The sequence below is a fragment of the Diuraphis noxia genome, unplaced genomic scaffold (genome assembly GCF_037042655.1).
Source record: "Diuraphis noxia isolate RWA-SAM2 unplaced genomic scaffold, SU_Dnox_SAM2 contig0004, whole genome shotgun sequence".
Taxonomy (NCBI): Eukaryota; Metazoa; Arthropoda; class Insecta; order Hemiptera; family Aphididae; genus Diuraphis; species Diuraphis noxia.
Genome location: NW_028301714.1, coordinates 13,112,956 through 13,137,371, shown reverse-complemented (window position 1 = coordinate 13,137,371; position 24,416 = coordinate 13,112,956). Strand labels below are relative to the sequence as shown.

Below are 24,416 nucleotides of genomic sequence, written 5' to 3'. Positions count from 1 at the left end.
TACCTACCTACTATGTGTGAAGACTGAAGACAGTGAAGACTATAGATAAGACCTACTTACACTATGTATACAGGGTGATTCTTTTATCAAACAACACTTATATGGTGTTTGTGTGTAAATACCACCTAACATACACCTATAACACACAAACACCACCCAAAACCACCCAACTTTGGGAGGCTATATCTTGTAAACGGATTAACGAAAAATGAAAATTTAAACGTGAAAATTCATTGAAAAAATAGCCCTTTTAGTTTATGAAATTTTAAGTATTGGTTGTCATTTGAAAATCAAAAGTTGATAATGGTTAACCTGATAAATATAAGGGTGAATATATTTTAAAAAAATACATAGTTCTAGAACAAGATGGTTCTAAAATTTTGAAAAAAAAAAATTGAAAAAAATCAATAGTTTTTGAAATAATGAGTGTTGTTTGATAAAAGAATCACCCTGTATAGTAGGTATATTATACAATCAATACACATGATTTGTTTGTAAAAACATCAAAGTCCAAAAACAAAACAAATTTAGTACCTATGCAAATAGAAAGTAGGTACTTACTTTTATTTTACAATTCTAAACCAAATTTATTTAAAACATAAAACCAGTGATACAATAGTAAAAAAAATAAAACTTTATACAGTTATACCCAGTAAAAACTGTATAAAGTATTATAAGCTTTTCAAGAAAAATAAAGATTTTGTATTATGTAGGTACCTAGGCACCTAGCTGGTGTTTCTGAAAATACCTAATCTTAAACAATGTCAATTCTTAAAAAAACATTTTATCTCTTACATTTTGTCATTTCTTTAACACCACTTTTTAGTTTATACGTCCTATTAAGAAACTAGGCCATGAAAAAACTGTAAAAATGAGCTATTCAGAGTACAATATCCATATTATATACCTACTATGGATTTTCAATTGTTAAATAAGAGTAGGGTTGGAAACTCTTGCTTAAGAACATGTCTACAGAAATATATAAAAAATAACCAATAGATCATACAAAATTAAAAAATAGGTACATACTTTGCTTCAGTTAAAAAAAAATATAAAAACTCGACGAACATATACGATATACATAATACTATAATAGCAATTCAAGTTGTTCAAATACAAATGTAGAATTTCATTAATAATCCAAATCAATTAAGAGGATGCCATCGTACTTTTGTTCTCTTTTTCTCGGACCTACGCGTAACATAGACAAAACGCATTTACACAGAATTATTATTTTATGATTTTAAGTAATCGTTGAGTAAAAAATCATTCATTACAAAAAAAGATAATGAATAATATTTTAGAGGGAACGACATATCGATTTGTCTAAATATTGTCTCAAAACAATTTAAAGATAATTTAATTTTGAAAGTTTAATAGAGTAATACTCGAATACAAGATAAAATAAAAATAAAATATATATGTCATTCCCTCAAAAATATTATTTTTTATACTTGTTTTAATAAGCGATTTTACTCTAAAATTACTTAAAAGCAAAAAAATTTAATTCTGTTTAAATGCATTTTGCCTATGTTGTGCGTGGGTCAGAGAGAGAAAACAAATAGTGCACTGACATCCTTCTAAGAAATCCAAAACAATATTATTTCTCGTGTCTTTAAATAAAAAGATAACAAACTAATTAAATCAAGATACATGCTGTTATAAATACTCTTCTGTACTATAACTTATTTTTTAATATTATGTATTGTCCGTGTAACCAATAAAGGTCCGTCGAATGACCTACTATAATTTAATTGTGCAATTAATTGTCCTATAACAATTTACGTGCTTAAATACTATCCCCTACAGCAGGGGTCGCAAACCAGTCAATCTTTCGACGAATATTTGTCGATCGATTAAAGATTAATTACACCGATGTCGGTTGATCATGTGCGTGATGTCTTAAGAGGACGCTACATTAGATTACATAAGAGGATGGAGAAAATTTACTGTGCAACGTTGTTTTCAATTTTTCGATATCACAAATAGAAAAAAAGTTCTTATTGTTTCAAAATTCATTATTTTTGCGTTTTTCAAAATCGAATAACTTTTTTTTTCAGTTCTAATAACAAAAAAATAAAAACAACGTTGCACAGTCGAAATTCCCTTTTATCTGTGGTGAGAATTTCGTTTCTTAGTTATGACTGTAGCCTTCTCGGTTCTTTCCCGCGCAAAACAGTTTTTGCAATGTTACGTACTTGTAAGACGGAGACAACACACGCGGGTGTAGCGTCCTCTTAAACACAATTTTATACATCATAATATACAAAAGTATTTATTAGTGACAAAAAACGTACAATTTTCAGATAGAGAAGTATTTAAAAAAGAATAATAGGTACTAGACATACAAGTTATTATTCTGTAATTATTGTTTATTTCATGTAACAATATACCTGCTACCTAAATAAACAGTGGTCAATCACATACACTTAAAATTTTTAATGTAACTCACTTGTTGTAAACGGTTGGTGGCCCCTACACCATTATATTATATTATAATATCTTTACTTTCATTATCTATACCTACGTCTATACATATAAATTATGAAACAAATAATATAAAATACTATAATCTTATTCTAAAACACATGTATACCTAATAAATATTTCATAAACATATTATATAAATTTACTATTTAAATATATCTCAGACGTTCGACCGCATTTGACATAACGAGCTTCCTATTTAAACTAAAACACTTTCTCCCTTCACTATATTATTTAATAAGAAAAAAATTTAAAAAAAATATAGTTGTAATAACAAAATATGTGCTGAAACATTTTATAATTCATTAAATTAAAAATATATATATATATTATTTAATAATAAAATATCTGGAAAATCGGTCATTTTCGGTGCATCAAAAAAATAATTCTTCAATTGCATAGAATATTAAAGCTAGAGTTCCCTAGGGTTGTGACCTATCTCCTATACTTTATAATATGTTCACCGCTGATATACCTACAGGCTACAACAAACCAATCTCTTCTCGTATCATTTGCTGATGACACCACAGCAATACTCACGTCAAATATAAACTCTGATATCACGTTTCACAATCTACAATTACATCTTAATATAATAGATTCTAGAACAAAAAGTTGGAAAACCCATTTATTTAAAACATAATATCCACTCTCACATTATCACAAACTCACAAATTCCCTGTCGGCTAAAAAGAAACTGGTCAAGAGACCTTGTAAAATAGAAGGGAAAAAAATAAGAAGTTTTCTGAAGTTCTTTTAAAGAATGATCTCCTCTTCATGTGATTCATGTTTTTGTACATACTTAACTTTTCATTCTTATTTTTTTTTTTTTATTAACAGATTAAATTTAAAAAATATATATAAAACATATTATTGCTTAACTAATAACAAAAACATATTTATTTAATTGAAGCAAAACCTTAAATATATAATATTATTACAAGCATCTAGGTACTTAATTATTTTGTTCATAATAACAAGAATTATGAATTACACTTTGCTTATATCTATAATGAATAAAAAAATATGTATATAAAAAAATAAATAATATTAAAACAATAGGTAAACATTTCTTCATATAATTCAATTACACTTGATTTTCAATTATAGCTAATGAATTATAATATTAAATGGTTGAAAAAAAACACAGGAAAGAATAAGATACATTAAGCTGTATCATGGACATAATTGAATTGATCTCCGAATTTGTCTCGAAATTTCCTTTGATCCATACCATCTAAAATTTTAGCAACTTTCTTCACAGATGATCTACAAGTATAATTGTGCATAATTTTATTATACATACAATATTACAGTTATATAATTTAATGTTTAAAACATACTTTCATAAGCAATATATTTTCCTAATTATTTAGGATTAGTTAATTAATTAATTATATATTTTATAACTAATTATAAATTCACAATAAAATTTAAACTTACTTTTTGAACACTTTTTTTTCCAGCCGGGCCCGTGGAGTATCCTGTTCTTTTTTTAAATTTGTCAAATTTGACCTTTGTTTTCGACTCTTTCTACTTCCTTTTTTAGGCATTGTAAGATCAACCCCAGTTTGACTCTATACAAATAGATAATTGTTTACATTAAAATATTAATACAAAAAATTATTGCTCTTTACTGGAAGCTAATAAAAAAATAAAAATAAATTATTGCTCATCAAAACTACAAAACACATTCTACCTGTATATCTCTAAGCAGTTGTGGATCTTGCCAATCAGGTACATTCTGTTTTTTTTCTTTTTCCAAAATTTTTTTGTCTTCCGCATCAACAACTTGACCAAGCTCATCTCTCGGTACAATTCGCCCATGAAATGGACACTAAAAAAATAATAAAATATCATAACAATAACTTACAATTAAGTTTTAATGGTTGTATTTCATTTACCTTAAAACGGTCTTCTCTAGGGCATAATCTACCACTTGGCAATGGGGCTCTACACTGTCTATCAACTCTTTCGAATTTACCAGTAAATTCAATCACTCGCGTGCGTAAATTTTCAGATCCTCCTGGTATTACAATACCGTCACAGTCACTGTCCATTACAGAATTTGAAGTCCAAAAACTATGACCATCTTGATTTGTACTGAAAAATATGAAAAATATGAACAAGCATAATTGAAATTTGGGAATTTATAGAAATCAGTTTTATAAAATACACATATTCAAAAATGGTAATAGGTGAGTTTGTTTCAAATACCTAACCAATATAATGTACAAATTAATCGTCAACTCTATACTTATATGAATTGCATTAAGGCAGCTATGTATCTTTAGTTAATTTAGTTAGCAATTTTTCACATTAATTAGATTGATTTTATGTTGACAATGTAAAATAATAGAATGGTTTTCGTATAGAAGTAATTATGGTCAAACATGTTACTACAGTTTCTATACATGCAAATTATTCTATTATTTTGAAATGTTGGATAAGCAAACCCACTTAATTTTTCTAACTATTAAAATACAACGGGGTGAAAACGTTTTTAGGGAGGGTTTAAATTGAATTCTCTATTCCCCCTATTTCACTCACCTGATTCTGTATATAAAAGAGGTGAAATAATACATGTAGTTTTGCAAACATATATGATAATTTATTAATTTATTATTTTATTAATGTACACAAATTATTTGTCCAAATTATACCTAGCCAATACCAACTGGCATCGTGCCTAGAATAGTTAGCAAGTGCAGTGAAGAGAGGTAGATGTTAATTACTGGTGTCACAGGGAATTTTATAAATTCATAATATAAACATAGTCTATAATAACTACTGTCCGTAAACTACAGTAACTAATAAGTGAAAATAGTTTTTTTCAATGTAAAAATAGAAGGTTAACTTTTTTAACAGCATGTTTCCTCAAAATATCTCTGTGTACCACTGGTTTGTTGCGTTAATTGTTTTATATTATTTTATCTTTTTCTTTTTATTACATAAAAGTTAATATGGGTTTTTTTAGTAATAGCTAATTCAATGCAAAAATTGCCACATTATCCGATTGGCACCAAATAGCGCACACATAATCTTTGAGACTCAGATAGCTTTGTTGTCCAATACATATAAGTTGACTATAAGGTTGCTCACACAAGACATTTGTTTTGGTAGATAAATTAAAACTTTTTTTTAGACACAAAATGAATGAATGTCAGTCTAGTTTATATACTCAACAACTACTAACTGATTTTGATGAAAATTTCAGATTGTTCTTGGATTTCAGTTAAATTTATAAAGTAGTAAAAACTACGTTTTTAAGTTAACCAACATCTCTAATTCATGTCCATCTAAGTGTTTTATACTTATTTATTTTTTCCCGGGAGTATTCGACGAATACTATTCGTGTTATACAGTGCTGGTCAATATAAGTCTATATAATGAAGAAAAATTGTTTGTTACAAATAATCTATAGAACCACTCAACTGATTTTAAAAATTGTTTTACCATCTATCCATATCATATTCCATAATATATAATACAATAATAACACAATACAGGGTGCGATCTATAAGAAATGAATATATTTGGTATTCAATTATATATTTATTGTATTGTACATTATACTACAATTACAAAAAAAAAAATATATCACCCAGAGGCCAGAGGCCAGATTAATTAGAAATCATGTAAAATAATATGTAGGTACACTGATATTAAGTATTTTACATAAAATAATCGATATAAACATAGCAATAACAAACTGCAAAATACAATCAATCGAACAGTTCAAAGAAATACTATAGACGATAAAAATAGTGTTAGGAATCGATGGCCTTGCTGCAAAACACACAAGTGTGCACGTGTATGTTTTTAACGATCCAAAAAGCTAAAACACACTATACACTTAACTATAAGTATATACAGGGTGTTCCCTGGTTTACCCATTGGCCGTAGAACGGAACTCGCCGCCCGGATAACCAATTTTTTGCCGTTTTATCTATAAACTAACAAAATTATAAAAAATTATGGGATTAATGAAAATAAAATATTTAAAGTTCAACATTTTCAGCGAAATAAACTCTATAAAATAGGTATCTTTTCAAAATTAAGAAATAATTTTTTTAAACTTTTTAAACTTTTTACCAAAAAATTTAATTTAACTAAAAACTAAAATACATGTAGCCTTTTTCAATGTAAGTCTAATAAAAAAAAAACAGATTTATGATATATTTATTATCTCAGGAGATATCGCAATGGGTAAATACTCGTAGGACACCCTGTGTCTAAACATAATATAAAAATACATTCAATATAATACTATAGTTTATTGTTTTATAAATAACACTTATTATGCTCATCAGTGAATGATGTTAACGTAATAATTCATGCTATAAATGTTTCACAACACGTTTGAACTATTAGAATAGATGTTTAAATTGAGTGATTCTGGCACGCGCATTGTAAAGAATATTAAACTTAAAAATTGGTGGGATTGGTTTTTTAACTGGCGGATCTCTAACTGGCACTCGCACTCACGTAATCGTACTTATCCATCACGTTCTCTTTTTTTTACTTAAGAAAAAAACGAAATTAGACAGCAATGCAATAGTTATAGGTACAGGAATACAGAATTTACCATCTGCGTGACTGTGTCAAACGATGAATTTTCGTTAAATAGCATAGACCGCGTTTGAATGAAAAAATAATGTAAAAACTAAAAAGTATTTAATACATTTTTTAGACTTTAATGATTTGTAACTTATTCTAAAAGAACGCGTTCGTTTAGGGTAACTCGAACAAGCATTAAGGTTAGGTTATATAGGCGTATTATTTAGAAAAGCTAATTGTTTCTAACACAGTCGTTGATGCAACTCAGTGGCGTTGCGTTAATTATTGACAACTTACAAATGCTCCGAATACAATATATCATATCTGGCCAGTGACCACGGGGTACGGACATCGCATTGCTATTTATTTCAACAACATATAGATATTATATGGTATAATAGTGGTATACACATTTGTAGCGCTGTAGATTCCGATATTCAAAAGACTAGGTAGCGGCAACTCAATACTATTTTCCACTTTAAATTATTTTTCAATTCACATCCTTTGATTGTTATTGAAAAAACGGCAGGTCCTATGCTACTCCAAGATTTGATTTATAAAGACATTTTTCCTCTACGAATAATTATTAACACGGTTAATGATTTATTATTGAAAAATTATATAAAAAACAAACAAAAACGAGAATTCAAAACTATTATTGCACTTATAGTAGGTACCTATGATGTCCTATAGTTCCTATATTATGTCAAAAATAAATTAAAATTAGTCGATTCTGAAAAGCGAGACAAAAAATAACCTAATCTAACCTAAAAAATAGCTCAACTTAATTCTACCTTATTTTCGAGACGAAACACAAAACTTCAGTTTTTCGTATTTTCTATCTTTTTTCTGGACAGTTAAATTTATTCTTTTCGTCATAATACATTCAGTTTTTCTAGTTTGCTTTTTTTTTTTGCGGTCTTACTCTATTGAAAAACTGCATATACTCTATTATTGGTTGACGTAATTTTGTGTTCAACCTAATACATTCTTCTTATCTCGAAGTATTCCCTTGACAGTTTTTCCGTATATCCTACAAATGAGACGTATCGATTTTATTTGCATCAAAAACAAATACTAATTTTTTTCCATTTGGAAGACTGTACATTATACTACATAGGTACTATATATTATACGATAATTGACGGCGAATAAACGATACGGGACCGGATGGCAGTATTGTGCTAAACATTTCCCATCCGTTCCTGGTTTTTTGAACGGGGGAAAAAAAAAGGTACTATATAATATTATACTTTACGTATAATTCTGTATTTTTTGTTTTTTAGTTTACGGTATAGTTTAAAATTGTTATGACCAACTTACGGATTAAATATTTTTTAATTAAGTCTAAATAATCAAAAAAAAGTAAATCGCGATAATATTTACGGTAAAATACGAGGAGCTGAAAGTTGTTCGTCTTCCCAGTGATACAGATCGATGTCGAACGGTAACTTTGGCACAGCTGTGACACTTTTTCGATTGTCATCTCTCTCCGAAACTTTTGTGGAGTCAGCGCGATCACTGCCATCATTTTGAATCTAAAAATAACGTAAATGAGCCTATATATTTATTTTTCTACATTGTAACAATATATGACATAATTTCACCGAAGAGATTATACTAGTTTATGTACATTATAATCCGATTTAGCTAAATATTGAGCCAAAAGATCATCGGCGGACGATTGAGGGAGGACTTCTTCCATGTCCGAGTCGCTAGAACTATCATCACCATCTTCATAGTACATGATTTTATTTTCTCGGCTCGTCAGGTCGGTTAAACGACGCTTGAGTTCGATCGTTCGTTTCAAGAGTTCTCCGTCTATTTTTTTTATAAGAGAGAAACACAATATTAAAACTAGACCAACGCTATATAACGGACATACACATAATATAAATTATGTTTTCGATAATTAACAGCTATAGATATATAGATGATGTCTTTGTATGAGTTTGACACTGATTCGTCATAACAAATTATCGTATTCACAATAATTTTAAATTTCTATTATTCACCATAATTTTTTTATTATTGTAATTTATTATTTTTTGAAATTCTTTTGTATACGTTTTTACATCATTATTCATGTATTATTTATAATTAACCATTGTATTCTATTATTTTATGATATTTCTAGGTATATTTGTACGCTTTTTAATTTATTTTAATAACCATGATGGACACACGAGTGTTCTAGGCGAGACTCAGTATAATTAAGAGAAATATTAAATAAATTAGTAAATAGATTATTATATCAGCTGATAACTAGTACTAACCTATAGAGGTGTATTCATAAATTAAGATAATGAAAAGACAGAATATTAAACTATACCTAGACCCCCTTTGCCATGAATAGTAACTCATATATATGTATATATAAATATATTACTCGAAATTTTTGCTATGTCTTGTAGCAATTTTTTAATTTTTGGCAAATACTTGTCGGATATGAGCTTCACTTGTTCGTTTGAGCTTTCGATTATAGCCAAATTGTCTTCGGATTTCTTCACCCTTTTTCGGAAATCTAAAATATCCAATGAAGGAAATCAAATACAAGCTTCCAATAAAATATACACCAGCTGAAAATGTGAAATTCGATAAATGTAATAATCACCCGGTCTCAGTGTGACTGTCACAGTGTGCGCGGCTGGGTCGATTATGCCAATTTCTCTCCATCTTTCATTTTCATCATCCGACTCAGTCTCGGCGACAATTTTCTGTCCGGGATCCGTCGACGACAATTTCGAAGGGTTCGACGAAGGGACAATGTCTTCCTCCACTTCAGGTATAGAAAACTCTTCCGGAATGGGAATTAACAATTCCAGACAACTTTCCAGGGTTTTAGCCACGACCATTATTTCCGGTTCGAGTTCTGAGCAAAAATTAATTTATTCAAACACATAATTATAATATATATGTATGTACTAAATACATTATTCTTAACAGCTAATTCATTTATTCAAGGTTAATTTACTGGTATAAAATAATACATAATATAGACATATAGTGTTCACCATTTATTTCCGACTCAATTTTTTTCAATTTCTCATCATTCAAACGTCGTTGTCGCTGTTCCCTGTCCTCCACTAGTCTCGCGCTGATAACGGACCGCACGGTCATAGATTCGAAATCAATCTGAAACGGTATGCCCCACATATAAACATATTATAGTTTAAAAACAATATTAAATTATTATAATAATTATTGGCTAATGTATTATTGAATAGTGAATGAGGTTCGATGAATATATAAGATGTATGTAATAACTATTATACATTTATAGCAATAATATCATGACAACCTACTTTTTTGTACTTGCTCAAATACTTAAACACAAAATTAAATTCATCTTTAAAGTCTTTTCCGAACTCGTCGTTCCATTCTTTGATGCACCTAATGGCGTAAATTTCCAAATCCGTAGCGAATTTTTTAGGTGGGGGCAACGTTCGTCCGGCGTCTGTGTTGACAGTAAGTTTTAGGAGAACTGAGATATCGACAATTATTAATTTTCTAAAATGTTCAAATTTCCTAAAACAAATGACATAATTATAATATAATTGGATTATTGTCTAGTTACTGATCTATAATGACTCTAGTACAAATAAACAACAATTTATAATACATAAACGATAAAAGTAGATTTAGTAGGTTTACCAAGTATAGGTAACAAAATAACAAAAACGTCTAATACATACTTAAAAAGACGATTACAAATTCGGAGCGCATTCAAACGAATCTGAGAATGTTTTTCTTTGAGTTGATGAAATAGTAATACATGAACTCTGTCGATGTAAATTGAGGATTTTCTAAAAAATTTCCATATGTAAATTAAGAATTAAATTAATAAATTCTTATATTTGTATAATATATTTAAATACAAATAACATACTATTTACCTAATGGCTACCGCAGTAAAAACGCAAAACTAATTCAAATTAAAACTATATTATAGTTTAATCTGATAAACTCATTTACTTGATACTATATAACCTCCACCATTTCGTTTTCGAACTATATGTTAACAATAAACGAAACTACTCATTATATTACTCTACTTTATTTATTATAAAATTGTAATATTATTTCCGTAAATAAATTATTATATTGTAATCTATAGCATTGTACATTTTTTGTATTATTGTATTATATAGCAATAAATAAAAAACTAAAATAATAAGAAATTATATTTAAATAAACCGTATATATAATTATAGTATAATATACTACATAAAAATAGCAAAATTTTAAAATTTATGTCAGACGTAAAAATTCTGCAGTTTCACTTAAAACAACATCAAATAAGTCGATTGGCCAGAACGACTTCACCACATAAATGGCCAAGGAACTTGAGCAAATAAGAATCCATGAAATTACGGTTCATCTACATTCTACGTGGTCATTTGATGATCCCCACGGCCCACATTCATTATATACTTAAATTATATGCAACAGAAACCTGTCTACAAAAAACAAAAAAAAAACATGTAATGGGCAAAACTCAAACTTAATGTAATCCTGCCAACAATCGAATATACCTATAGGTTATAAGTATATTATAAGTGTCTATCATTACTATCATTACTTTTATAACTATCATTCAGGCAATTATATTTATAATAATTGGCTTAAACTTTATATAAATATATATATATATATTTGTCTTTTTATAACATATAACATAACAATCATTAGATTTATCTAAGTACACACACACACATAACATATATATATTTATGAATCAATATTACGTTACGTATATATACGTCCGTTCAAGGTATAGATAATAATAATATTATTAATTGAAGATAAAAAATGTCAAAGCATCCTAAAAATAGCATTAAAAACGAATTAGTTATTGACACACATTACATTTGTACTTATTTAAAAGGTAATTTAAAAGAGTGAAAAGCTAAAAAAGGCTTGAGCGAGAATATGAATGTTAGTACCTATCTACCAATGCGACGAATGGCAATGTCCAATATCCTAGTATACCAGAATTTTAAACCTACACAGTCGTCGATCAATACATTATAAACACGAATATATATTTTTTAACCAGTTATCCGTGAGTGATTTTTGATAATGACATATAAATGTATAATATAAACATAGTATTTTCCAAAAACATCGTAGTATTCGGCAGTCGAGTTTATAGGTACTAATATTCATATGTCACCACTGTGTAAATAACGCGTACCACTTAACTTCTATAATAATTAATTATAATATCACTTATTTAGCGTTCTCTGATAACTTAAATTCTGTTGATACGAACATAGGTAGTGCAAAAAAAAATGTAAAATCTACAGTGAATAAGATATAAAAAAAAACTATATACTTAAAAGTTAAAAGAAATCACGAGCCTATTATATTTTAAACAAATTCATGAACTTATATTTTAAACCAATTAAGTTTTTGAGAACATTGAGAGTTGTGACCTGTACAGCTTTATTGGGCTTTATTATTTATGGCAGTATAATGACTAATTGGGCGTGTGGGGAGATCATGTGTTATCAATAAAATTTTGTCATAGCATTTGGCACTTATTATTTCAAATTGTCAGCAAATCTTAACATCAATAAACATCAATGCGTGTAAGACGTATGTAGTTTTGTTATACATACCTATAGGTACTTATATTATGCACAATATGTATAATACTGCAATAGTAGTTATTATTAGCTATATAATAATACCTAATATATTGTTTATAGTGCTCAATTGACCATGAGCTTATGACTTATACATTTATAATATAACTGGTTACATATATATTTATATATATATGTACACGTGACATGGGTATCAAATGTAATAAGGAAATGCACGACGGATGCACTGCAAATATAATATATATTATATCCTCTCGATTGAATCAAGCGTAAAAAATAAAATGATAGGTAGTAAAAAAACATTTACACTTTTAACACTCGTTATACCGTCGCAGTTTGACAGCTGGTACAGGCCTATCGAACTACTCACTCGAAATCCTATTTAGATACGAACATCAACATTGTCAAGAAAGTAATCCGGTGAACGGTTGCCTTTTGACCGGAAAAAAAATGGTTCTCATTTAAAAAGAAAAAGTATCGCCTTAGAAGAATACTCCTTAAATGGTACAAAACAATGTAAGCATTTGAGAACATTATACTCCTTGTTTAGGTACCTGTAACGACATGAAAATCCTAAAATCAGAATTTGAATGGCTGCATTCGAATTGCGTCCTAAAATACGAAAATATACATCGCGATATCCGAATTGCGTCCGTGGTTTTTGCGCAACACATCTGAGTTGCGTCCGCGATTTTTCGCGACATATACGAGTTGCGTCATGGTTAATAATTGATTAATTGGTTAATAGTATACATATTTTCCTTCCCATTTTTACAGACCGAATGCTGTCATTTGTATAAATGGTGTGGTTAAAAATACATTGTAATTAATAATTATATGTATATTAATGAGTCAAATAATTTAGCTATATGTCCTAATAATGAGATTGGACGATAGTTTGCAACATTCGACTTATCACCCGATTTATAAATAGGTTTTACAGTGCTAAGTTTTAAAATATCAGGATATATTCCTTCATCTAAGGATTTACGAAACAAAAGTGACAGGATAATAGGATAATACTGATTTTAACATATACAAAAATTCAGTGTAAACAGAACTAAACTGCTTAGCGAACAAATCTGAAACTTCTTTATCATTAGAGCTAGTTATATCATTAAAATGAACTGTTTTTGGTATGGCATTGCTTGATTTATTTTTCTTTATAAATTTACAAAATACTTTGGGATTAGCACAGAGTTTTGATTCAGTACATTCAATAAACTTTTTATAACAGTTTTTTGACATTAGTTTATACTTAGGACGAAGCAAAGAAAATTCACGATAGTTGAGAGGGTTACGAAAAGACTTAAAGATTGCACGGGCTCTTCTCTTTAAGAAAACTAAATCAATTAGGTCCTTGGAAAACCAAGAAGAAAAATTAGACTTAGTATAATTAACATGAGGAACCCATTTCAGAATAGAAAAATGTAAAGCATCATAAAAAGTAGACATACCTAGAGCTAAGTTAGCATCAAGATTTAAAAAAGTTCGTAATTACTCGTATCATCTCAAAAAGTATTATTTTATATTATTTATTATTATATTATATTATATATTATATTATATTATTATATTATTTTAACCGATCTGTAATTAGTTACAGAGCCCAAATCGGATCTGCAGTTTACAGGTCCGGTAGCCGATAATTTACAGAGCCGGTAACTTTACCGAGCGTTCAAGCAACACCTAATTTTATTTACAGATCCGTTAACGTACTTACAGATCTGTAAGTAGTTACAGGACGTTTATGCAACCCGCCCTTAATATTTTAGAAAATATCTTGACATAATAAACTAATTTATTATTATATAATTCAGAGTCATTTCAAACCAAATTTTAAAAGTTTTTTTACAATTTTAATAACACTTGGCAATTTTTTTGAGATTTTACTTTTAACGATAGCAGCGTACATTTTTAATTTCATGTCCAAAAGCAAAATATTTTTCTTGGAATTCCTACGAAAAATCTAAATTTAATGACTAGTTCTATTATTTAAAGTTCATCCAATGGGAATGAATGGGACACACAGGGTTACCCCAGGGTTTCTAGCAGCTATGGTATTTAAAAATAGTGAAAATAGTAAGTTTTTTTTTCAACATAGTGAGTTAAAGTGAGTTACATATTATTAATAAGGATAAATAATTCGGTGATATGTCGATACGGCGGATGATGATATATTATTATTATTACTAAACAAAAAATATATATAATTTATTATTAAGTGAAGAAATTATTTTTATTACCTTACACCGGAGGTGTAAACTAAACATTTTTACATTTTTATCGAATAAAATAAGGTACCTATTAATTATTATTATAAATTAGAATTTTTGTTTTTTTGAAGTGCCGCGGCTCCCCAAACCAACACTTGCGACGCATAGTTTGAATACCTCTGGTTTATACGATTAGAACGATCTGGTACTATAATATATAGTAGTTATCATTTTTAGTGTTTCGGTCGCACTTGTTAAGTACCTAATGAAGACAATGAAGTATTACGTGTGTATTTGTCTAAAAGAATCTGGCAAATAAATGTGACCAGGCCTAGCGTTTTAAACGGGTCAGTGTGATAGAAATAATTAATAACTAATAAGATAATAATAATTTTAAATTACGAGTTACGAGTAACGTACGTCTGGACAGCTCGAATCACGGAAACAAAATAATTTAATTATGTCATGTGAACCCTAATATAATATTTCTTATAAATGTACAGTGTACACTATAAAATCTATAAATATATTTAAATATATTATATTCACTATACGGATCATACACACGCACACAAATAATACAAATAAATATTGATAAAATAAAATATCTTTAAACGAAACCTAATAATAACACATGGAGAATTAAAATAAAAATCATATTAATAATAACGTGATGGCGAAGGAGCATGCAGTGTATTCAAACACCAAAACTGAAACGCCGATAACAAAAATGCGGGTCTCGCTCGCCACCTACAGTCAATACGTTAAAACCTACATACGTCATACATTATAATATCATATAATAATATAAATATTAATAAAATTTTATTTTCGTATCCATTATATTTTTTTTCAATATTTCAGAAATTTTAAACAAACGTAGGCCGTAGGGGCTTATAATTATTTTCTAGATTATAAAGATAAATAGTGAGAAAAGTGAGGACATTTAAGATATAGTAAAAAAAGGTGAGTTGATTGAAAAATAGTGAGAAATAGTGAAATAAGTGAGTCACTAGAAACCCTGGGTTACCCACTAATCCTAAAAAATACCAGTATCATTCTTGAATATAGTATAATTCTTATGATAACTCCACTCACCTAAAATTTAAAATATTTTAAACGACAAAATTCTCAGGAAAATATTCAGCTTTGAATCATGAAATAAAAATAAACATAACTGGTAGTTCAAAAAAGTAAGAAACTTAAACAATTATGACTTATTTTTCAAAAATGCTTTTTTATTAGGTACATCAAATTATGTAGAAAATATTATTTTCAAAAACGTTGAATTTTTGAATAATAGGTTTTAATATTGATACCTAATATACCTATATTATATTATTAATTGAATCGGAGACATATACGATAGGCGCTACTGTAAGTACACAAAATCCGGATCAATACCTCGATTATTGTTATTATCGCTAAATGTCTATATATTATATTATATAATATACTTACTACCTTTCGATAGGATGTTAACAGACCACTGTTCGGCAGCTACAAAGCCTTAGATCATAGCATGCTAAATAAATATGCTGTACATAATGTCCAGGAATCAATAAAGTTGACTGTCTACTGTCTACAATCTATACCTTATAATTTATCTTATGTTATTTCCGGTTTCAATATTTATTTGTGTTACACATAGGTCCGTTGCCCAGGGTGGGCACCCTAATACAGGGTGTATTAGATGGAGAATTCGTTTCCTATATCTACCAGATATTATACTCCCCATCAGTGGTTTGTTTAAAAATTATATTTTAGTCTGTCATCGGAATATGATATTTGAACGGGCGTCCTGACCTGGCGACTGTTCGAATTATCTACCTTGGTCCTTGATACCTATAGTGTAAACGAAAACCACATTTTTTGGCCATAAATCGCAATATTAAGAACACAATAAACTTAAAGATTAGATTTTTTTCATTATTAAAATTGAAAATAATTATATTATACATTTATACTCTATGCTACAAAAATATTCTTAATACAAGTAGTGAAGGAGAGGATTACCTATAGTCTATATTATATAAATAACGGAAAAAAATTGTAACCTTCCTACGTGGGTGATTATAATTGTATGACAATGACAAAAGTTAAATAAATTATATTATACATTATATGCATACAAATATTGTTTTTGGAGAAAAGGGTAGGTACTCTAATGCTCTTCAGAAAAATTAAGTAATAACCAATATAGGTAATTAAAACGATGTACAATACATTATGGCAATTTAAATTTTCACTGAAACAACTGTTGTTTATCAAAGGATATCTGAAACTCAATTAATATACAGACGCAGTTTTTGGCAACAGTTAATAATTGTGTTAGTAGGTACTTTTCCTGCCTATAGCGTTCCGGACTTAATTAAAACGTGCCGACTACAGAATGTAATAATTATAATATAAAGTAAAATATGCACTGTGAATTCTATATTCTACTCAATGTCTATATACCTATCATACGAGTCATACGAAATAAGTGCCCCGCCACTTCAAAAAAATATCAGTCATATGTATAATAGTAATATGAAGGTAGAATAAATATAAATATAAGTATAAATATAATAGGTATAATATAATAATATAATATAATATAAATATAAATATCAGTGATATGTAATAGTAATATGTATATACACATACTATATACATCAGTACAATATTCCCAGCATTATATTGAAAATCAAACACGATTGCACAATAATAAATCCTAATGTGTTAAAATAATAAGTAATAACCTATTTCCTAGCCTATTACAGTGTGTATTATAGTATTTCACATTTTCGCAGAGAGTATGAAACGTATATATCCACCTACGCATAAATGTATAATACGATATCACATTTCGCGCCTATATGTCATAATACCCATTACTCATAATAATTAATGTTATGTATTGATAAATCCGTATTTGTCTGATTAGAAATAAAACAATAATCCCATAGGATTTCCATTTTCAATGAAAAACGAGAATACATCACTACGCGCATCTATTAAGAATCGGGTCCCAAAAGAATTTTTAGTTATTTTATCCTTTATCATACAACAACCATACCCATTGTCGGTTAGAAAATAGGATTAAACACATTTTGTCAAAATTAATCCTACGTGATATGAAATACGTCTACGTCCACCCATGCATATTCTATATTTATACGATTATATTTTTTTTCGGATTAATACATATTGTGTAACAACGAAATATATTCAATTATATTATGAATTATATTTCGTAACTTTTGCTTTAGCAATTTTTATAATAAAGATCACATTTTTGTTTTTATAAATTATTTCCGTAGTTCCGTACATTTTTACGAGTTAACATTTACAATTATAGATTCTTCGGAATGGTGCGAGTAACTATAGTAAGCAATAATTAATTGTAATTGTTAATTATACAGTTTTCTCGGGTAAAATCATAATGAATGTGCGCCCTGGAAATGTTGTCTTGTACAATTGTACATCAATCGATCGAAAATTAACTGACGATTTTCCGCAGATACTAAAAATATCCAACAGACACCAAAATGCCAAACAGTTTTGGTTAATATAAATTAAGTTTCGATGACCAAGCTCTACTAACAATAATTATTCAAATGCATTCAAATTTATTATGATGGTTCAATACTGTACTATAGTTGCACCACTTGCACCAACAAAGTTCTCAATATTGAAATAGAATATTTTATATTTAACTGCTAAAGCCCCTGCTAAAGCTGTATCTATATAAGAATGAATTATTGTGTACCAATTATCTTACTTTTACACACTTTTATAGATATTATAAATTATGAAGTATAATATAATATACACGCCACTATGAGTACCTATAAAATATTTAATAAATAGGTATGTTATAATAAAATATATCTTACAATTGTATGAATCATTTATATTAATATAGGAAAGATACAAAAAAATATAGCAGCAGAAATTTTTTTTGTAGATTTATATTTTTATTAACCACAGTATAGTATTGATCACAAAAATTTGAATTATAAATGGAAATGGTATAAGGTAATATTATTATAAGCTGTTGATACCTAATTGTTCTAAAAAGCCACGCTTTAAAGCTAAAAACATCACTTAAGTAAACAAATAAATATTTAATACAATATAATTAAAGATGGTATATACTTAATATGTATAACTGTGTATATAATAAATTAATATAAGTTAATAGTTTAATTATGTCAACCAAAAGTAATAGGTAACCTTGTAATCATTGGTTATTATTATTTATTATGTTTTTTACAATATTATTTTACATTCTACTCCAAAAGTTAATAAGTTTCATACAAATGAAACATTACAGTCACATACAAATCATTTCATACATTAAAATAATTATTTTTAAACATAAAGAGTAATCAACATAAAAATTAGGATTTACATATTTTATTTAGGTAGCAACTTCAAGAGTGTATCCACCTAACAAAATAATGTCAACAGATATTGCTTTTAATATTTTTAAATGATATGTATTTGAATTATTTTTAAGCATATGCATAAGAGCAAATATCTGAGGATTATTACTGTATAATAGTTGTCATATAGGTATACTAGGTATACCTCAATACCTTAGTTTCAAATCTAGATTCAAGTATCGTGCATACAGGCATTTGAAAAAAATAATATTTTCTCACTTATGTATTAAATAAAAACTATTGATGTAAATAAATGGTGATTAATATAACTAAATTTAATTTTAGTTAAGGTTTGGTTAAAGCCCCACCGTCAAAAAAAATTATCTTTTCTTGCTTCACCCTGTTTTGCAAGTTAATTTAAACCAAAGCCACATATTATAATACTTGAAATTAATTTGAAAAATGTATTAAGTAGTAAGGTGTTTATTTAAAAGCTTGACAAAATGCTTAATATAGGTATTTATATTGTGTAAAATTAGCTAAGCAATTATTCGATAACTCATTTTCTTAAAAAAAAAAAATAATAACAAATTTAATTTAATTATTATATTGTACATAATATTTATGATTCATTCTGTTTGAAATTATTATATTATGATTCTTCGGATTTTTTCATTAGAAAAACAATTTAATTATGCTCATAAAAATGTTACAAACTATGACATTAGGTATAATACATCTATCTACAAACTATTTTGATACAATAATTTTAAAATTAAGATTTGGACTTAATACCACACAACAGGTATACATTATTCTATGAGGTTAATAATATTAACCATTTCAAAGGACTAGACTGTTAAAATATTATAAACCTATAAAAGTGAACTTTAATTTTATTTACAACCAACATGAAAAATTAAATTAACATGCATCTTATTTTAAAACTTATTTTCAAATAAAATTGTATGAAAACCATATTTTAAAAATATATCTGGTTAAGATTAGTTTATTGAAATTAAATAGAGAACAGAGAAGAATAGAATATATAAATACTGATGTAATTTAAATAAGTCTAAATTTGAAATATTTGTGCTTTATAAATTGATGTATAACATGTTTTATACAATACATAATATAACCTTATTATTTAAAAAAAAAAATAAATAATAACAATCAACAACAATGACATTGTCACTGTCAGTTTAAGATTCATACATCAATTAGACATTGCATTTGATTATAATTTTTAATAAACAGTACCAAAATTTTGACAAATCCAATTGTTAGTAGTGACAAGTAAAAAAAAATTTTTAATAATTTAAAAAAACCCTGTCAATAAAAGTTAAGATCATAGAATATTACTGGTTATGTTATTCAACTAACTATGTTTATCTTAATATTACTTTCAACATATAAATCACAATACACACAGATAATTTGCCTATTAATTATTACACATTATTTAATTGCATAAATTATTTAACAATAGTTCAACTTAACATAGGTATTTAAAATCTTATACCTAATTCTTCGATTGTCAAAACATAATTGAAAAATATAAATTGCTTAGATGTTTGGTAACCTAAAGAATACTACATGCAGTATATTAGCAACCTAATGCCATGGTATGAATAATCTACATATTAAAAACAAATATGTACTGGCCGTTATAACAAAACTAAAAAATATAAAAATTATTCACAAAAATAAACAAAATTATTATTGTTATAAATAAAAAAAATTTAATCGTTTTGGCACAAAAAAAATTAAAAATGCTGGTGCGCTGTATATTAGAGTACCTATTAATAAGTATAATTAAACTACCTATAAAATATATTTTAGGTAGAAACTAACTCAATTTATAGGCTTGGATAATATTATAGACATTTTAGCATTTTGGATAGTAATTTATATTCATATTTAAGATATTTCAAAGAAAAAATATATAACATTAAAAATACACTAGAAAGTAAATTAAAATATAATCGATTCGATGTTTAACGATTAGAGGAATGTTAAAACTACTTGTGTAAAACATATATTAAATAAACTTTGAATGCGCACTAATGCAATTGTAAAAAAGTATTAATAATAAAAATAATAAAATAAATAAACAAATGTCCAATAAATGTTTTAAAGATTATTTTATTTTAATCCTAATAGTGTCATCAGTTATTTTTTATATGGTAAGTACCTACTCAATAAATTTTAGATTACTAAAAACAACAAATTCCCTAAATTTTAGCTACTAAATAAATTAAATGCCTACATAATAATTACTATCTAAATATTTGTATTTGGTTTTAATAAAAATTACAGGTATATAATATTAAATTAGTAGTGCATTTTTATGTAATTTGGTAATATTTAATAAAGCTACAAAAATAATATTAAAGTCTATTAGAGTATTGAATACTTGACATTAAAAAATTTATAAATTGAATTCAATGATAAATCTTAGCCCAACCCTTGGGCTCTAGATAATTAGATCAATGTTAACAGTATTGCACATACAATTAAACAATTTTTATAATTGCATTGTATCCTTTTAACAATTTTCAGATAAATCAATTTCTATCAAATTTAGGAATTTTCATGATTTCCATTGGTCTATACAATTTATGTAGACCCACTGTGATTCCATTTGACAGAAACTTTCAGTAGATGTATTATTAACCTATTCTCAAGACTGAATAATGAAATAATTCATGAATTCATCCAGATTTACATGGTAATTCCAACTAATCATTACCAGCTTTTAGTCGTAAACGAGCAAAATCTTCAAAAATTATATCTTCATCATGAGATGGTGCAGGGCCATCTTCATCTAATTCAATCAAATTATCTACGCGTACACCATTATCATCAACCGCTGTACCACATATTGCAAGATTATTGGTTATTGGAAGCACTTCCTCTTCAGGCTTGGGGTGCATTAAAATAAATGGAAGTTCAGCTGTCAATTCTCCTGCTAAAGCACCCAGGCATAGTTTTACCTTCACTTTGTATTGAACAATAATTCCTAGGTTTTCTTTTTGTGAAGGATTGCTCACTATTGTTGAAGAAGCAAGGTTTGTATCTTCATGCTTTAACTGACCATCCAAAGCTAAGCCACGTTTATCTTTGTTGTTATGCAAAGTAGGTTTTACTGTGTATACTTTAGACAAAGTGAAACCAGGACCAACAGGGCAACCATCTTCACTCTCTAGCTCAGCAACAGTACATTTATATTGGGCAGTTGAAAATAGACATATATCGGCAAATTGTCTTACAAACACTTTTACTTTTTTTACAGTTCGGTTAGAATTGTTTGCTATGTGGACATTTACTGATATACTTTCCCCATGGTAGTAAAGCTCTTTGTCCAAGGATGCTTCTAAGTATAACTTGTTTGGGCTCATAACAAATTCTTTGTACACTTCAACAGATGGTTGCACTTCCTCTTTTTTTGGTGCATACATAATTTTTCTAATGGCCAGCCTTATTGAATTTCTCTTGTGAGGTTTGTCTTCGGCCGTATCGCCAACAAACGCTTTGAACTCATAGTCTACTCCACACGGTTTTCCTGTATCACCCGCAGCTGGTTGCAGCGTAACAGATGCTGGGCAATGTGGAGGCAATTCAAAATAAAATGGTATGGCATTTGGGCCAAGTTTCTTGATCAAACGTTCTTGTAGCCTAGTCGGAGTACGTATATTTCCAACAGGATATATTTGATCAGAGGCTATGTAGAGATCTTTTCGAAAAGTCAAGCCCAGTACATCCAAGTCTTCACGACCATATCGGAAAGCAGCTAAAACATGACCAAACACCTTTCTTCCTTTGACGTAATCAGGATCGACCAATACTACACCATCGATAGGGTCGACATTGGTGATGTGGTCAACGAAATCCCTCTTGCCCAAGTAAACAGTTATTTTACCATTCGGTGAGCTCTTCTTAAACACCCTGGTTGGCTGTCTAAGATTGCCTCGGGCCGCAGAGTCTGATTCACCATTATTCTTATCCATAATTGTTTTAATAGGTATATCAGGTAATATTTTAATGTACTAATTTAATATCAGTTATCAAACGATTATGACTATTTACAATAGCTGCTAAACAGGGTGACGCTCAGGATTGGATTGACGGTGCAGCATAGTGACATGTACGTTTTTATAGAATAATACTACGAAACAACGTTTAAGGTTTCCAGCGTGTTACCGAAGATTATTCGTTAGAGTTACAAGAATAATATAATGTCGTTATGGATGGTGGTGGTGCTAGTAGTAGTGGTGGTGGTCGGCAGTAATAATAGTAGTAGACGATATTATTATTGTACGAGTTATATTTTTGAGCGTTTTCGACTTAAGATTTTGACACTTACTTGCAGATGTTTTCAATTTCGTCGAACAACTTGCAATCGACGTCGTTTTCACCGGTGCTGGTCAAACGTTCGACGAGTTGCGCTGCTCGGCTGGCCGTACCGTAGTCCAGCGTCATGCTAAGCCGGCGCCGGATTTCAGTGTGAAGAGTATGTTGCCTCAGTACAATCGTCTGACGCGTATGGTTGGCGCCAACGACGACGGTCTGTCCGGACGACGGAAAGCTGAGGTGACGACGACAACGTAGTAATGGACAGAAGTGGTGCGATTCGGCGGTCACCTGGTGGTTAGTATAGTTACCACTCACTGGTTGTCGCGACGACGAACGCTCGAACGCTGAAGACGTGCGACAGCGATAGTTCAGCGACGATGAACGAACGCGTCATCGGTGACGAGTGTTCGCGACGACGGCAACACCTACGCGACGATTACACTGAAAATCGATTCGTAATAATAACAATATGAGTCGTCTCGCGCCGTCGAATCGTATTGCGTTCGATATTACAAAACAATTTATTGTTTACTAATCTGTTATTAAATATTACTCATTAGAACAATATTACAGCACAATATAGGGCGAGATGATATAATAAATAATAATAATAATAATAATAATGTATTATATATTATTATCAACTATACTCAGTCGGTGTCTGTGAAGTACGAATAGAGTACGATACTACGATGTTTTCCGTTCCGCGCTCGAATAATAATAATAATAATAATATGATAATATGCGACTACTACAGCTGTACGATTGGCGCTTGCGACGCTTGCGTTTGTTGTGTGCGCGCGCGCAAC

General features: G+C 28.6%; 2 protein-coding genes across 2 annotated transcripts; both read right to left on the bottom strand.

Moving 5' to 3' along the window:
* Positions 1-2,351: 2,351 nt before the first annotated feature.
* Positions 2,352-24,304, bottom strand: LOC107165260 (UV-stimulated scaffold protein A-like). Its single transcript, XM_015513418.2, has 12 exons — positions 23,618-24,304; positions 10,743-10,853; positions 10,353-10,575; positions 10,062-10,182; positions 9,662-9,919; positions 9,437-9,571; positions 8,681-8,868; positions 8,434-8,585; positions 4,392-4,590; positions 4,187-4,324; positions 3,931-4,064; positions 2,352-3,756 (listed from the first exon to the last, which is right to left on the bottom strand). The coding sequence occupies exons 1-12, from the start codon at positions 23,731-23,733 to the stop codon at positions 3,654-3,656; spliced, it is 1,878 nt and encodes a 625-aa protein (XP_015368904.2). The 5' UTR covers positions 23,734-24,304; the 3' UTR covers positions 2,352-3,653.
* Positions 21,430-23,623, bottom strand: krz (beta-arrestin protein kurtz). The gene has a single exon (XM_015513420.2). It carries the CDS (start codon positions 23,259-23,261, stop codon positions 21,993-21,995), a length of 1,269 nt encoding a protein of 422 aa, XP_015368906.1. The 5' UTR covers positions 23,262-23,623; the 3' UTR covers positions 21,430-21,992.
* Positions 24,305-24,416: the final 112 nt, after the last annotated feature.

Bases quoted from the DNA above. Each gene is read 5' to 3' on its own strand.
- LOC107165260 (XM_015513418.2), bottom strand. From the start codon at position 23,733: ATGACGCTGGACTACGGTACGGCCAGCCGAGCAGCGCAACTCGTCGAA. The intron at 9,572-9,661 runs GTGATTATTACA...TGGATATTTTAG, and splicing joins GACAGTCACACTGAGACCGG to ATTTCCGAAAAAGGGTGAAG. The intron at 4,591-8,433 runs GTAAATATTATC...CATATTTTTCAG, and splicing joins TCAGCTCCTCGTATTTTACC to TACAAATCAAGATGGTCATA.
- krz (XM_015513420.2), bottom strand. From the start codon at position 23,261: ATGGATAAGAATAATGGTGAATCAGACTCTGCGGCCCGAGGCAATCTT.